This window comes from Electrona antarctica (assembly GCF_951216825.1).
Source record: "Electrona antarctica genome assembly, chromosome: 16".
Taxonomy (NCBI): Eukaryota; Metazoa; Chordata; class Actinopteri; order Myctophiformes; family Myctophidae; genus Electrona; species Electrona antarctica.
The window spans coordinates 11,795,149-11,813,475 of NC_136797.1; the positions used below are offsets into that span (position 1 = coordinate 11,795,149).

Below are 18,327 nucleotides of genomic sequence, written 5' to 3' on the forward strand. Positions count from 1 at the left end.
ACCAAACATCTTTGATGGACTGTGGCTCAGGAGGTAGAGCAGGTCGTCCAATGATCCATGGGTCGGCGGTTCGAATCCCGGCTCCTCCTGTCTACATGTCGAAGTGTCCTTGGGCAAGACACTGAACCCCAAATTGCTCCCGATGTGTACCTTGCATGGCTTCCGCCGCAATCGGTGTATGAATGTGTGTGTGAATGGGTGAATGTAATGCACAATCTATGTAAAGCGCCTTGGATAAAGGCGCTATATAAATGCACCATTTACCATTTACCATTTAAAATAGCTCGCACAACAAATTCAAGCGTTGTAGCAGCAGTATCGATACATGTAAAGAATATACAGAGATGAGACTGAATATAATATATTTGTGTGTGTTACAGTCAGGGACGAGCAGAGAGTGTTAGAGGCAGGGGCTGAAATCCCGTTAAGAGGACACTTTTGGACAAAACTGGCGGAAATAGCAGATCTACAAGCTCTCAACGTGTCGCGCTGCGGCGCGTTGAGAGCTTGTAGATCTGCTATTTCCGGGGCGCAACCCATGCAGCACTCTTTAGCTATAGTGTAGATGCGGTGCGTAACGACATGGATTTCTAAACAAATTTGTTCAACGCCAAAATGCTGCGTTCAAGTTCAGGAGACTTCGGGAGAAAAAAAGCAATTCTCCTGAATGCTGCCTTCCGGCATAGCATGGAAAGGAGTGGCATTTGCATTTCTTTCACCATTAGTAAATGCTGCATTCGTGGTCTGGAAAGGGCGAAGCCCCCTTTGATGTCTGTGTGTGCACGTCCCTGGTTACAGTCCATGGAGGAAAGCCGTATATCTATAGCAAAAGCAGAGGAAGGTGCGCTTGTTTTCCAGTCTGAAAGGGGTGCATACTTGGTCATTGGTTAGACATAAGGTTGGTGAGGGGTGCGTTAAGACGACCGGATTAAGGTTGGTGAGGGGTGCGTTAAGACGACCGGATTAAGGTTGGTGAGGGGTGCGTTAAGGGTTGGGAGAGGGTTAAGGTTAGGTTTAGGTGTGCTGCCCCGTTGGCGGTTAGGGTTAGGGTGAGGATTTGAGATAGGTTGTAGGACTAATGACTGGTCTAACCAATGACTAAGTACTAAGTACTGCACCCGAGCACTCCCTCTCGTATAGGTCCATCGCCAACCGGTATAAATGCTTCCACGCAGCTCTTGAGGACTCAGTTAACTGTCAGAGGTGTAAAAAGAAGTGGGTGAAATCAGTTTTCTTTCTCCCGCATGCTTTTTCAGTTAGAGAGAAGAGGGGGGACGACGACATCAACAGGGTACTGTATGGGCATCTCCTTTTGGTAGCCAGAAAAATTGAAGCACATCGGAATAAGAAGATCAGCACCGTGAATTTCAACAAATAAAAACAAGACTGGGTTTTACAACAGGGTGACCTAGTGTCCATGTACAGCCAGTATTTGGAAGACAATTAAGAATTCCATAATGTGTTTGGATATGCTTTGCTCTCATCTCACCCCAGGACTCATCAGTGAGTCCACCTGGGCCCTGGTGCTCACTCTTCCTCTTTTCAGTTTTACGTTTGATTTCTAATTCTCCTAATGCAACTTTTAGTGATCCTATTCCTCAGATCAAAAAATGTCGTCTTGCTTTCGCACTTTCCACTCACTGCATTTTGTCTGGTGGCGTTTTTTGCGGGGGTCAGTTAGGCCAACGGCTGCAAGTCCAAATTATGTTAAAAAAATAGCAGATCTACAGGCAGATCTACAAGCTCATAGCGCGGCACCGAGTGCCGCGCTACGAGCTTGTAGGTGTGCTATTTTTGAAAAATCGTGAAAATGTGGCGCAAATCTTTGAATATATATTCTTTTAGAGCCAATGTTTTAACTCTTCTGGGGGGGTCCCTGGAACAACATTTGCAGATGGGGGTCGGCGGCCAATTACATATAATCTTGGGGGGTCTTTGACATGAAATAGTTTGAGAACAACATGAGTTTTTCAGAAAACTGTCAGGATTTAGAAGGCATTTGTAGAATCTTTTCTCAGGTCTAAATGGGTAAATAAGGAGTAGTGTGCGGTTAGAAGTGGTTAGCAGCCAGCCATGTGCGTCAGCATTTCTCTCTCAGGGGCACATCCAAGGTTTGAAGTGAGTCGCCAATTATTGGGTGCTTTATCTATGCCTCGGGCTGAGCTCAGTCTCTGCGGTGACTTTGAGTGCATACGTACATACCCACCACAACTAACTACAGCAGGGGTGGGCAACTTTAACGATGGAGAGGCCCACTAGAGTACCACACTCACTCCAGAGAGCAAAAATAGCTGATCTGTAGATCAGCTATTTTTGAGTGGTGTAAACCACTCCTACAACTGGCTTTGTTTGTGCAGAAAAAATGAGCATGGTTGCTATGTTCACCCTGTTCACCCGGGTGTGATTTCTTGAGTGGTGTAAACCACTCCTACAACTGGCTTTGTTTGTGCAGAAAAAATGAGCATGTTTGCTATGTTCACCCGGGTGTGATTTCATTACGTCAGACATGATTTCATTACGTCAGACATGATTTCATTACGTCAGACAGGCTATATAAGACCTTACACCACTCAGTTCACACGGGTGTGATTTTTTTTGCTATATTTGGATTGAAATCCTGAATATCGTTTTTGCTATTTATGAATTGGAATCTTGAAAAGTAACCTAAGTTGTTATATAATTTCAAATGCATTTAGTTATGGTTATGTTAGCTTTATGAACTAAATACAAATACATTAGGACATTGTTTGGAATCGTAACAGCTGAAATCAATAATATAATCAGTATTCTGATAGTAACCTGCCGGCCGCATTAACAAGGCTCAAGGACACTTGAGACAGTAACTCTGGGGGAGCCTGGGTTTTGAACTGGCAACCTTGCGGTTACAATCCAGCCACTCTACTTACCCCTGAGCCACCGCCGCCCCATATTCATCATTTTGTCACAACAACAGTTGGCTTTGTCCGCGGCGTAAACGTCTTTAACTAAATACTTTTTGAAAAGTATCTATGGGGAAAATGAACAGGGAATTAATTCCTGGGCCACTCGTCAGGGGCGCGACTGCGAGGATCTATATAGGAGAGCAGTTCATTTTTTTATAGAGGGACAGACAGTAGGCTGACAGGAAATGAGGGAGAGAGACGGGGGAGTGACTTGCAGTAAAGGCCGTCGGGATCGGGAGTCGAACCCGCGGCACACTGCCAGACTCGGGCTACCGGCCAAGGTGCCTGGACCGCTGAGCCACGGCCCAGGCCTCGTTTCATCATTAACGCAAGAACAGCCTCAAATGCCTCCTACATGTGCTTTTTTTATTTGAGCTTTAATGCTAAAAAAAACAACAACACCACATTGATCCCATAGAATGAAGAAACAGTTTACATTAGTGGCTTTTAGGGATTAACAAGGATTAAGGATAAAAATTGAAATTGGCACACAACCCCCCCCTCCCCCCAAAATAAACAGATTTCCCATACAGATCTCACATGGATCATATAGAATAGATTGATGGAGACAGATGTGACCTGCATGAATTAGCAGTAATGAGCTCGCGAGTGCAATATTCAGTGTTGCTGCGCCGCTACGCCAGCGGATGCCATGGTGGAAGACGACGCATCGTCCTCCGCGATGCGCAGAATGTCGTGGAACTGGGCGAGGACGCGAGCGGAGTGAGAGCCTTCCCAGAACACCTTCCCGCAGCCCGTGCAGACAAAGAAGTGCGGTATCCTGGGCACGATGGCGGCGGGGACCGCGTGAAGCTGTATGGAAGCACCCCCGGGGAAGGTGAGCGTGTCGGGGTCTAGGACCGTCACGGGGGCCCAGTGACACTTAGGGGCGTACCTGGGGAGGTCCGGGGGGGTCTCACCACCAGAGGTCAAAGTGTCTTCCTGTGGAGTGCAGCAGTCCAGTACCGTGTGGTCCGTGTCTTGGAGAAGTCCTACAGAAAAAAACAAAACAAGGGTACTTGTATGTATTTACTTGTGATGTATATAGCCACATTTCAACATTTCACACACACACACACACACACACACACACACACACACACACAGACACAGACACAGACACAGACAGACACACACACACACACACACACACACACACACACACACACACATACACACAGAGAGAGAGAAAGGTGCGTATGGCAGGGCTGACCTGTGTCTTTGAGCATCCTGACCATGTCTTCTCTGGGCAGCGCCATGTACTGATTACTGTTACATGCCTAGAACAACATGGAGCATGAAGAATGGACCGGTTATTGTGATAATTCATTTTTATTTGCTTTCATTTTAACCTGTAAGTTGATTTATTTTTGCTTGTATATCCCACCTCTCCCTTAACTCAGGCATTGCCTTTTGACAGATTAGAAGATAATGGCAATGAGAAGCTCTGTATTTTAAAATGTATGTGTGAAGTCATTGACATTTGTAATGAGAACGACAATGACTTCACTTGAAGATGTTAAACTGTGTTTCGACAGGAATACTGGTACGCTGCTGTGAAAAAACATTAACATAAATCGCTGGCACAGACGGGGTAGATTCATTACAGTTAAGTACCGTCATGTGACTGTTCCCACGTTAGATTCATGTAAAGGGTACAGTACTTAATGATTGCACAAGAGTTGTCCAAAAGTCTCTGTATCAGAATGAGTCACAAATATGTATTTGGGAAAAACAGAAACAATATCCATCCGCAGGCTGGAAGACCTAATTGAATTCTACTCTGGTCGCAGATCTCTCTCTTAATCCATTTTGGGCGGGAACCCCTTTTGGTGTTAGCATTATGTTATACTTTAGCTATTGAAAAATAGCAGATCTACAAGCTTGTAGGTCTGCTATTTTTGAAAAATCGAAGAACGACTGACATAGAAACATAGCTTTTCAGAAAACTGTCAGGATGTAGAAGACATTTTGAGAATCTGATCTCAGGTCAAAATGGGTTAATTCCCCCCTAATCCCTAAGCACACCACAATGTAATGAAGGGAGTCACATCGCAGTTGGACACTCCATCTCCATGCAAGCATTTTGTTCGTTGAAACGGTTGCATGGAATAAAGCTAAATAAAACCTCATGACTGAAATCAGATTAGAAGATGCCGTCATTCCATTTCTCTAGAGGCTTTAATTTAGATAAATTACGGCATTACAGTTTTATGGAAGATACTTCTGAACATGTTGATCCATTTCTAGGTTTGACCACTTCACGTACTCTTTCATCCTAAAACGACTAATAACGGAAAATAGCTGATCTACAAGCTCACAACATGTCACGCTGCGACGTGTTGTGAGCTTGTAGATCGGGCTATTTTCAGTACAAGAATCCATAGTGGCTGCTGTGGAAATCCCCAATGACTGGAATCAAGTCGTGGCGACTGAGAACTTTGAATCCATGCGGTTGCCAGGCAGCTTCTCTCATCACAGTAAACAAGATAATTAATTTGTTTAAAAATCAAAATTAATTGAAGGGACAATATTCGTTTCACTCCTCGCCTCACTGGGATCATCTTTCATATGAATTGATTGAGTTATGCGTCATGGCGGTTTGTTGGCCCCTGGCAGGATAAAGCCTGAACCAATTATCCACAAAGCTACTAGCATCCATGATGATGCCCACAAAGCAATACCAAAGCCAAATGCCAATGCAAACTTGAGTGAAAATGTCTTTTTTAAAATGTATTTTTTTCTGAAAAACCTCATGTTTCTATATCAGTGGTGCTCAATATTTCATGTCAAGGACCCCAAAAAATATATGTATTTGGCCACCGACCCCCATCTGAAAATAATGTTGTTCCAGGGACCTCCCCAGAAGCAAAGATTTGAGTTTAAAACTGAAACTCTGAAAGAATATATATTCAAAGATTTGAGGCACATTTTCACGATTTTTCAACAGCTAAAGCATAACATAATGCTTAAAACACAAAACGGGTTAAATCTGTGGTCTGGCTTTGCCAGGCTGGTATGTATGTATGTGTGTATGTGTGTGTGTGTGTGTCTGCTGTTCCCCCAAACTAGCTCTCCCCACGGAGTCATGTTTCTGGTGGAGGTGACTGACCACCAACAGGACGACACCAGTGTTGTTTTTGGCAGCAATTTTAAGTTTTAGTCATAGTCTCTTGAATAGTTTTTACTTAGTTTTAGTCACATTTTAGTCACCTGGAATGTTTTAGTGTTAGTCTAGTTTTAGTTTGACTAAATGTCATAAGATTTTAGTCGACTAAATCTACAGGTGATTTTGTCGACTAATGGCTGATTTTACACTTGCTGAAAATAGCCGATATACAAGCTATGAGCTTGTAGATCTGCTATTTTCAGCATGCGAACTTGTGTAAAATGACTTATGCTGGATCTCTTGTCAATATATTTAGTCTTAGTCTTAGTCATCATGGCTTAGTTTTCATTTAGTTTCCAGTTTCCTGGACGACACCAACATAGTGTGTGAGGAAAGCAGTCCTCTTTGATACAACCTTTGCTTTAGCATTATATTTCACGCTTATACACACAGTGAACCACCAGACCAACTGTGACATGTTGTGAGGGAAATGGTCGACTCGTCGCATGTAAACCTTGAACCTATATATATAAGTCTAGCCATCTGGATAATTGTAGATTCACTACGCGTCTGTTTGGCAGCGAGATCGGAGTGAGACACAAACGCACGCACTCACGCACGCACATGCACACACACTGTACATTTTGAAGGAAGGCAGACAGCGATTTAGCCCGCGGACCCCCATTTGAAAATATATGCCAAGGACCCCAATGAATTACAGCTCTAGCAGTGATTCTCAACCGGTTTCATTTCAATTCAAGGACCCCCCCATGCATTAGTCTACGGACCCCCATTTAATGGCATTTCTATCTCTGGGACCACCCAATTTATACTGTAAAATCAATGTTAATTTAACTCTCAGAGTTGCACTCCCAAATTTGGTTGGACCCCGTGGAACGTGTGAAATAAGAAAGCATGAACCCTAGTCAACCAAACAGGACAACAGTCACACAAGTAGAGTCAAAAGGAGCGACGTGCCTCAAACATTGGGAAAGCATTGAAACAAATATGTAGGTTTTCCGTTCTATACAAGGATAGAACGGACATTTCCTTTTCCACTCATAGCATAGTGTTGTGCTGTCCATGTCGAACACAGAAGTCTTCAGTAGTATACACGGAGGCCTCCATGATGCATAATGCTGGTACATTGATGGTATGTTGTCTGTATCCTTATTACTTTCAAGTTCAATGTAACGTTCATCTATGTAAAGACGTATAGGGCGCTTATGCGCTGCTTTTATATAAATGTTATATTGTTTTAGACATACGTGCCCAGGCCAGGTACTGTGTGTGTGTGTGTATGTGTGTGTGTGTGTGTGTGTGTGTGTGTGTGTGTGTGAGAGAGTGAGAGAGAGAGACAGTAGTTACACCTCAGTATCATTCACACATGGCCCTTTCTGTGTTAACACATTGCCAGCCCCAACACACACACACTCGTGCACGCACACAGACACCCATGCAAAGAGTGGCCTGTAAGCCATCCTGTCATGTCAGTGCTAAAAGCCTTGTCAACACACCTGAGCACCACCCAGCAAACAGCATTCCATTAAGGGGAGGGCTGTAAATACACACGTGCGCGCGTACACACACACACACACACACACACACACACACACACACACACACACACACACACACACACACACACACACACACACACACACACACACACACACACACACACACACACACACACACAATTACCAAGTGGTGCTGTGGGACAACGATCTCTCTATCTGTTGGCCATTAGCAGTATAGGCTTTAAGGACTTGGCTACCTGTTGCCCTTTTTGCACACATTTTGTGTTGTCATTTAGTGCTCTATTGATTTTCAAAGTTTTGTATATATAATATTGTGAATTTGTCTGTACTGTCTATGACTGCACTTTTGGGTTCTTGTTGGCTAAATGTTGTTTGCATTAAAAGTAAAACTCAATCTGTGCCAGGGACGTTTGGTTACGTTTTAAGCAGTAAAACCCCCTGTGCCAAGACGTAAAGTTACGTTATTTAAAAAAAAGCTTTATATATATATATATATATATATATATATATATATATATATATAGAGGTGAGCGGGTGGGGTTGACATATGCCCTTACAGGGCTGCATTCACAAATTCAAGACACCTGTCTTGAGTTTGTCTTGTGTCTGTGTTTAATGGCCGCTCCAATGGAAGCTCATATGGTTTGACCAAACATTTTGTTTGATGGGGGGGGGGGCAGAACACATCCATCAAAGCTGTGTTCAGACACAAGTCGGGTGTCAGACACAAGGCAAGTGTCTTGAATGCATTTTGGGCGGGAACCCCTTTTGGTGTTAGCATTATGTTATGCTTTAGCTATTGAAAAATAGCAGATCTGCAAGCTCATAGCGCGCCACCGAGTGGCGCGCTACGAGCTTGTAGGTCTGCTATTTTTGAAAAATCGAAGAACGACGGACATAGAAACATAGGTTTTTCAGAAAACTGTCAGGATGTAGAAGACATAATGGGTTAAGTGAAGGTGAGGGCCGTATGTGGCCACATGGCGTCCATTCTGTAACTACACTGTATTCCACTTGGAAGATGAATATGTATGACACTGACACACACACACAGGAATATTGTGTGGCCCGCGTGCAACAAGTGTGCATACAATACACACTGCACATGCTCACAAGGCTTACACAGTGTGGCTTCAGCCAGGAAAACAGACTGACTATTTACTCAGCTCAAAGTTTCCCAGGGTTGAGCAAGTCAAAACCTGCTCTGTACTCAAAAAGCTAAGCCATGGACAGGCGCGTGCTGACTCTACCTCGGTTCTCGCACACGCACGCACGCACGCACGCACGCACGCACGCACGCACGCACGCACACTCACATACTGTACACACAGTTATAAATATACACAAATACATCAGTCTTACAATGTTACACTAAACAGATTCATTAAATAGACAAATTTACAGTTATGCGCTTGTTACAGTAACAGCAGGAATAACAGACCGTCCTCACCACTATTAGCATAAAAAGATGCATCCATCATCTCGTTATAGTATTAGGGGGTATGCACGTGACATCATAATCATACCCGGAAGTTAATGCAGGAGAGCTTACTGAATACCGAGTGGCAAAAAAAACGACTTTTAAGGCCTTGACAGCCCACACAGAAAAGTCCTATCGGATTGCATTCAACGACATTAAACTCACGTTGCCACTCACTTTAGGCATGCGCATACCCTCTGTAGTGCTTGGTATGCAAAGAAAGATCACAATATTCTATGCACTTAATGGCATTTCTGTTAATTATATATTGATTTGATTTGAATACAAAGCATAAATAAAATGGAGCCATAGCAGTATAGCAGTGGTTCCCAAAGTGGGGTCCGGGGACCCCCAGGGGTCCTTGATGGAGTTCCAGGGGGTCCCCAGCTAAATGATAGTTAGGAATGAATCTTCTCTCATGGCATGTCTCTTCAAATGGGTGTCCGCGGGGATAATTAGTGTCAATTTGGGGGGTCCTTGATATGAAAAAGTTTGGGAACCAATGCTGTGTATAGCACTGGTTCTCAATGTGGGATCTAGCATGGGAAATGGACATATCCACATTTTTTCCAGTGATATTAACTCTTAGAAATGAGTGATAAAGACACTTAAAATGTAGTGTAACAAAATATAAATAAAATGATTATAATAATTCAAATAATCAACAAATCAATAAACTTTCTCACGTAATAAATGTGAGAAAGTATCCCAAACTTCACGCTTTCCGATTATTCAATTGAGTACCACAGATGAAAAACAGTCTAAGTCCACACTATTTATCCATTAGACTGTTTTTCGTCTGTGGTACTCAATTAATTAACCCCTTTTGGTGTTTTAAGCATTATGTTGTACTTTAGCTGTTGAAAAATAGCAGATCTACAAGCTCATAGCCAGGATATATGTCGATCTACAAGCTCGAGCTTGTAGGTCATTCTGAATTGTGAATTTTTGAAAAGTCCTGAAAGAAGGCATTTGGGGGGGGGGGGGGGGGGGGGATTCAGAAGGCATTTCTAGAATCGTCCTCAGGTCTAAATGGGTTAAAACAAAGTAATTGAATATAATATCAAACACTTAAGATACTTAAGATAAAGTGCTTTTCCTCTTTCCCTCTGCTTTACTTTAGTACACCTCCCGCATTCTCACCCTCCGTGAGGCCGTGCTAGATAAAGAATGCTCCTCACCCTCCGTGAGGCCGTGCTAGATAAAGAATGCTCCTCACCCTCCGTGAGGCCGTGCTAGATAAAGAATGCTCCTTGTCGTGACAACAAAGGCTATCTGAAAGTGTGATACTGTGTTTCAAAGGATGGGAGGTGGTGGAAAAACAGAAAGAGGAGAAAGGGGTATAGTGGAAAGGAGGGGGGGGGGGGAGGGGAGGGTTGGAGACATTTCCCGAATGCTTGGGTGCGTGCACACACACACACACCACACACACACACACACACACACACACACACACACACACACACACGCATGCACACACACAGGCTCTGTAGGCTGCTCCCATGGGAAGAAAAAAAAACCTAGTTTGATCTGAAGGGGTGGGACTTCCAGGCTTGTTTGGAGTCACATGGTCAGAGTGGCTGTCCAATCGGGCGATGGTGATTTGATTCAAAGTGCAAAAGGAGTCAGGTACGCAGCAACGTGGGAACTGGGGAGGGGGGGGGGGGGGGGACTCATTGTCATGGATTTCATTGCCCATTTGATTGTCTATTTTCGAACAGTTCTATGCAAAGATCAAAAGGGTTTAATTGTCATAACATAAATGTATACATGGAGATAGACAAGTGAAATAGCTAGAAGTGAATTTTGATGTACAGTAGATGTACGGCAGGTGTTATCACCTTGTATATTATTATTATAATTAGCCGTTTATTATAATTATTATTAATTAATGTGTTTTTGGGGGTTTTTTTCTCCTTATCACATGAATCTAGTCTTAGAACTTAAAAAAAATATGTATTGTGTCACAGTCTCAGGAACATGTGCCACCAACAATAAATCCTTCCCAATTCTTGATTCATAAACAAAACACTATTGAGATCCATCAGGCAGGTATGTAGAATTTGCCAGAGAATGATAAACATTTAGCTATTAATCTCTAAGATTGCAGGTGTTATAGCAGTAAGAACAGTAGTACCACACAGTAGAGTAGGTTCAGGGTAACATAACACCTATGTATATATATCAGCTCTTTTTAAACTTGGGAATCCCTGCTGAGAATAAGCGGTTGACTTTCCCAATGTTAATATACCTTTCAGTTGCCTTTCCCCCCCTGGTGTGTCTTTGTGTTTGACATCACACCCACACTGTATAAACACCAGATCATTATGTGAACAAAGCTTGCAACAGGAATACAAAGATGTCCATGATCGTTCTGTCGATAGACATGAGCGTGTTCCATAGAGTTTGTAAAAACATAAAGTGCATTCTCTGCCTCTCTCAGGAAACGCTGTCCAGAAACAATATGCAATTACAATTATCCAAATCAATGACAATTGTCTTGGGATTGCTTGCGATTATGAAAAAAAAACATGGTTGCCGGGGTTATAATAGAGGATTCTGATCACAAAAAAGGGTTCAAATTACTGTGTGTGTGTGTGTGAAAATAATTGTACCGTGGTCTCTTATTTCCTCTCCCCTCGAATCAGAAGCTCTCTTATACCATTGTGCCAGAAAAAGGGGTGAGAAACATGCGTCTGCCATGTGTTGCGATTCCATCACTGCCAAGCGGGGCAAAAGACAATACATTCCCGTTGCAATGCGTGTGCATGTACAGCAGAGCCTCGTATGCCAGGAAATAATGCTGATTGTAACCTTTCCCACGAAAGACAAAAACAGATGTCAGAAGGTGCTAGTGAGTTTTTTTGAGAGCCAAGAACCAAATCAACATAAATAATTGAAATAAAAATAAACACACGCACACGCGCACACACACACCTCAGCCAACACATACTCTTGTGCACAAGTGTTCATTCACGCATGCACGCACACCTCCATGTACGCGCGCGCACAGACAGACACACACACACACACACACACACACACACACACACACACACACACACACACACACACACACACACACACACACACACACACACACACACACACACACACACACACACACACACACACTTGTGCACAAGTGTTCATTCACGCATGCACGCACACCTCCATGTACGCGCGCGCACAGACACACATGTAAGCATAATAAATATTATTACACACCCTTCACTGACTCACCACATACCCCATCATTACACCTGCATGACACACACGGAATGGAAGTCGCATCACTTCCTTTTTTCCCCACAGGCACAAAGTATATAGTTGAGCAGTGTCTGTTAGAGATGTATGACCATAATATGCAAGCCAAGTTTGAAGTCAGTTGTGTTGTGAAGGATATTAAATTAAAATCAAAATAAAATTATTATAAACTCAATTATGCATTTTACTTCGTTAACCCATTTTAGGCAGGAACCCCTTTTGGTGTTAGCGTCATGTTATGCTTTAGCTATTGAAAAATATCAGATCTACAAGCTCATAGCGCGCCACCGAGTGGCGCGCTACGAACTTGTAGGTCTGCTATTTTTGAAAAATCGAAGAACGACTGACAGGATTTAGAAGACATTTTTAGAATCTGATCTCAGGTCAAAATGGGTTAATTCCTTGATCTGAGAGCCGGACCTTGTGACTAACTCAATTCTTGAAATTATCCCAATTCTGATGCAGTCACATTTGGTTTCCCACCAGGCAGGCCCACATGTCCACCATACATGGGCTATGTTTGTAGACCCCAGAGTGATGAGAAAACATATGGTATCTCACAACAAAAGCCATTTGGTAGATGCTTTTATACAAAGCCCGCATAGCATCATGACATGTTTGGCATCGGGTGGTCCCACAGGGACCTAACCCTACGCTGCAGGCGTTACACAACTGACAACTCCAAAGCTTACGCATCAATATTTCATTGCTGTCGGGAGGAAACCTCATAACTCAATTTTTGAAATATTGAACCAATGGAAAGCTTTGGACAAAACCTCTTAACTCCATTGGACCCTCAAATTGTCTTTTTGATTGATTGAAAATGTTATTAACAGTTTGCAAAATTACAGTACATTTCAAGCACAAACTCAATACAAAGGCTGTTAACTGTGAGTGGACGACCCAATTAAGCATTACACTTGTTTACAACAGGGTCCACCATGTTCAATTCATCAAAGCTGCTAAAGCAACTAACTCCACCACCTCTCCTCCCCCTCTCATGGAAGTATTTGACAATATATGAAGTTACAACACCAACTCTGATGAGGCTGTATTGCTTTATTTTTAAAAATATAAGGTTTTATTTATTTCCTGAAGAATGTATATTTTTCATTTCCTGAAAAATGAACATTTTGGAGTTTTCTCCCGACAGCAGAGATTTGCTACATACATACAGTATTGTACACGACGTTGACTATTGGATTTGCTTTTCAATAATATAGAAGCCAGTACAACACATGTTCCTATGCAACAGCAGTCAAGATTTGAAGTATAGCTCTGATAAATAGCAGTTCCATTAATGGAAACACTTTAGAAGTCCATTAGCGACTCAGGACCCAATTTAGACGATCTATGACGTCTTAAACACAGGGGTTTGTCCTGTATTTAGATAGTTAAGATGCGGTATCTGACCGCAAAGCCGGGCACATTGATTGCGTTATTAAGCCATTCTGGGCGGGAACCCCTTTTGGTGTTTCAAGCATTATGTTATACTTTAGCTATTGAAAAATAGCAGATCTACAAGCTCGTAGCGCGGCACCGAGTGCCGCGCTACGAGCTTGTAGGTCTGCTATTTTTGAAATATCGTGAAAATGTGGCGCAAATCTTTGAATATATATTATTTCAGAGCGAACGCTTTTAACTCAAATCTTTGCTCCTGGGAGGTCCCTGGAACAACATATTTTCAGATGGGGATCCGTGGGCAAATACAGAAAATTCTGGGGCTCATTGACATGAACAAGGTTGAGCACCACTGACAGAAACATAGGTTTTTCAGAAAACTGTCAGGATTTAGAAGCCTTTTTTTTCTTTTTAAATCGACCTCAGTCCAAAATGGGTTAAAGGAGTTGTATTAAGCCTCCGAATTATGGGTGTTGTTATGCCAGTTACATCAATCAAACCAATCAGTGTCGGCTCCCATCACCTTTAGGAAGAAACCGCGCTTTCATCTCCCATCACCTTTAGGAAGAAACCGCGCTTTCATCGTAGCACACCGTTAATTAAACAACGGGTGAAATCTGACCATCTATGGGAGCATTAAAGAGACACTTCACCCTTTTTGCAAAAAAGAAAATATGTTAATGACGTTTAGAAGATGTAGAACACTTTCCTGGGGGTCTTTATGTGTGTAATATGTGGTTTTAGATATTTTAGAGTTTAGCAGTGAGCCCAGTGTCTCTGATGTCATCGACATTGGGCTCACTTCCTTCCTGGACTACAATTCCAATAATGCTTTGGTGCACTGCTCCTCCTTGTGGATAGGGGGAGGGCTGTCTTACTGAGACAACATGTGAGTGAGCCCAGTGTCTGATTTTAGCCTCACTGCTAAAATCAAAAATATCTAAAACCATAAAAACAAACACATATTACACACAAAGACGCCCAGGAAAGTGTTCTAAATCTTCTAAACATCATTAACATATATTGTTTTGCAAAAAGGGTGAAGTTTCCCTTTAATAATATGACATGATGATGTCAGGAGATGCGAGGGGGAAACTAAGGCTCTATGGCTCTTCAGTGAATCACTGCGGTCTCAATCAAACTTTGGGCTACAGGCCAAAGTCTCATGTCCAAGAGACATATGATATCTAGGATATTAACTTAATGTTCACTTGCTCATTCTCAGTTAGGTTAATTTGTTTTAAACTGCATATTAAAGCATGTGAGCCCCATTTGGACATTGATTGTGATGACCTTACTGAGGCTACAAAGACAGATCGTGAATGCTAGGAAGCTATGGATGCACATCAGTCTTACACAACAAGAGGTATTTGAACATCCAATAATTATGGCATTTAGCAGATGCTCTTAATCCAGAGTGATTTAAGTAAGCAAGAACAATACATCAAATGCATAGAAATAGTCATCCTCTAGGTATAGGATAATTTCGCTGTACGAAAAAAAGCCCACAACATCATTAAAGACACCAGCCAACCCGCAAATACCCTGTTCCAACTACTTCCAAAAAACGCTACCAGAGCATCAAATCTCGTACCACCCGTCTCAGTAACAGTTTTTTCCTCCAGGCAGTCAGGCTGCTGAACAGCTGACCTTCTACTGTATTGCACTTGTCACTTTACTCTGCACTTTCTTTTGTTTTTGTTTTTGTTTTCTTTCTTTTGCACTATAGCTGTTTGGTGTTTTTGTCCTGTTTACACTGGTGTATATAAGACAGAGTGCTCGAAGCAAAAAAATGTCATTGTATTTATACTCTGTATTTATACCTATTACAAATAAACCTGAACCTGAACTTGAATAAGTAAACCAAGAACCTACGTATCATCAGTCTAACAGTAGAATATCCGTACATTGAAGCTCTAAACATCCACAGGATACCAGGTCAATAATGACCTGACATCTGTCTACATAATAACTGTAAATTAAAGTTTTTGCATTTGCATAAGCCTGAAAAGGTCTTCGAGGCTACATACAGCATTTCTATCAACAATACAATGTAGGCAAGTTACTGAAATAAATGCATTTCATTTTCTCTCCCCCTCCGTCTCCTCAACGCTATATAAATATCCTTGGAGACTCAACACAGCGTTTTACAATCTCTTGTTGTGATTCGTATTATAAAGGATTGATGAAGTGTTTTGAATAATACCGGATATCCGTTCGAGCACAATAAATTATGTACGTTTCTTGTGGTATAGGCCAACGTTTTTGGCTGGGGACCCCCGGAAATGCTTTGGCCACGTCTCGGCAGCTTGTAGATCTGATGTTTTTTCAATAGCTAAATTATAACATAATGGTTAAAAAACCCTCGCGTCCTAAATGGGTTATAGCAGCCTAGCAGAGTAAAACTGTTGTCATTTCATAAACATTTAATGGTTAATGTGGTTAAACGCTAACGTGACATGGATGCGTTCCAGGTCTCAATGGATTAAGTGACATCGCCAACTGAAATTCACACCTCCACCGAAGTGGAAAAATTGACCACCCACAAATATTGAAAATGCTTTTTTGGTAGAATACATTACTGCTGAAATACACAAAGGAAATGTGACGTTCCATAAAATGACAGTCCTTCAAGCTATCACCACATTCACACAATTCAAAACAACAACATTGCATCGATCATACCTGATTATACACACACGCACGCACACACACGCACACACACAACTCTGTCATGGGACTAGAGATGCTGTGAGATGGTTTTGCTCGACAGTCATTGTTGCTGGTGCATATTTCACCCTCATCCCGTTCACTTCTAGTTCTTTTTTCTCTCCTTCTTCTCCCAGGCAGCAAGGCACGCAGGGAATGTTATTGTAATGTAGAGCGATTCATCCAGGACTGTAAATATTGACGGTGGTGATGGCTGTCGCTGCTAGCTATACGTACTTCTGTTCTGAGAGGGAACCCGAGAGGGAACCCGAGAGGGAAGGCAATAGAAGACAGGTTTTCTGATAATCTTAGCTTGCTTTATTATTAATATGAATGCACAGGCTGTCAAAAAATACCACATTTTAACTTTTGTCTCAATAGCCATTTATAGTAACATGTGAATAGCTTTATTTTCCAGATAGAACGTTTAAAAATACTAGAGTTGTTCCGATACCGTAACTGGTATCAGTTACTCGGGCAGATACCACCCTCAAGTACTCGTTACTCGGAACCGGGCCTGAGTACCAAAACATTCAAAGCAAAGCAAAGCAAAGTTACTATATTTACCCAGGGTAACTGGACTAAGCATCAGATACTTGTTTACAGCCAGGCCCTGCTCATAGAACATTTCATGGTAGTGGTGCAATGCCTTGCTCAAGGGAACTTCAAGCGGTGGTAATTTTAACGTGCCGGTCCGGGGATACGAACTGGCGACCTTCCGGTATCAAGACCGCTCCGCAAACCGTTCGGCCACCGCTGCCACAATTCAATTGACACTAGGCTGAACGAATGCAACGGGAGCGAGTCAGAGCCGAAAATCGCCCAAAACAGCCGATCTACAAGCATAAGTGACAACTGACGTGTAGATCGGAGATCCATCTGCATCTATGAGAAAAAGGGGGTAAAATAAAGTACTTGTTTCGGTACTCGGTATCGGCGAGTACTAAAAATTAAGTACTTGTACTCGGTCTGAAAAGAATGGTATCGGGGCAACTCTACAAAATACACAATAAAATACAAAAGAAAATACAGTATATTCACCCCCCCCACCTCCAGTACTGGATGTGCTTTGTGATCCGAGCCCTGAGACCTGCAGTGATGGATGAGGTCCCAGATGAGGCTAGGAGCTCTGATATCTGTCTGGTGGTTTTATTGAGACCCACAGATGACAGAGGTCTCTGGGAACAAAGGGCCCACGTTCACATTGAAACAGTCCACTGGCTGTTATCACACACCACACACACTCAATCAGCCGATGGTTATGTGTGGTTATCACAAACGCACACACCAACAATGGCAATTGCCTTTTTTTTTTTTTAACAAAGACTGGTAAAATATAATTCCCTCCATTTATCCCGGGTGGTCAAATAAAAAAATGTTGTCACGATTATCGTCAGACACATTTTCGAACCGCCCGTGACTTGGCCCATTGCAGAGCTTGCAGTGACATTAAAACCATATATATTAGGGCTGCGATATGGACAAAATTTCATATCTCGGTATTTATACTATTTGCCAAATATTGTGGTTAAAATGTCATATTCTATATTTTAAGTGTTGTACTTGCAACAGTGAAAACTAAACATTATTCAAAAAACTGCATAACAAGCCAATATCACTCCCAATATCAACGATATATGGATATATTGACGATATATCATATAGCGATATTAGATACCGTTGCGTTTCTTTGCGATACTCATGTTCATACCTCGATAACGATACAATAACGACATACTGTTTTCAGACCATTTAGCCGTTAGGCAACACTCGTCGCGCACCTGCTTGTGAGATAGAATGGCTAAACATAATTTTACATAATTATGGCTAAACAATTTTTTTCTCAGCCCACATATTTTGGTTCTAACAAAGGTGGCT

At 42.3% G+C, this 18,327-nt stretch overlaps 1 protein-coding gene across 3 annotated transcripts in view; it reads right to left on the reverse strand.

The window, feature by feature from the left end:
* Window positions 1-3,167: 3,167 nt before the first annotated feature.
* Window positions 3,168-18,327, reverse strand: part of exd3 (exonuclease 3'-5' domain containing 3) — a 54,781-nt gene continuing 39,621 nt past the window's right edge. For 2 of the 3 annotated variants that reach the window (XM_079524436.1, XM_079524437.1), the window contains 2 exons: window positions 4,156-4,222; window positions 3,168-3,934 (listed from right to left, as the gene is read on the reverse strand). In XM_079524436.1, the coding sequence (XP_079380562.1) occupies window positions 3,561-3,934; window positions 4,156-4,222 (441 nt within the window). In that variant the 3' untranslated portion in view covers window positions 3,168-3,560. The remainder of the gene's footprint in view (window positions 3,935-4,155; window positions 4,223-18,327) is intronic. The other variant, XR_013791918.1, reaches the window with a different exon arrangement.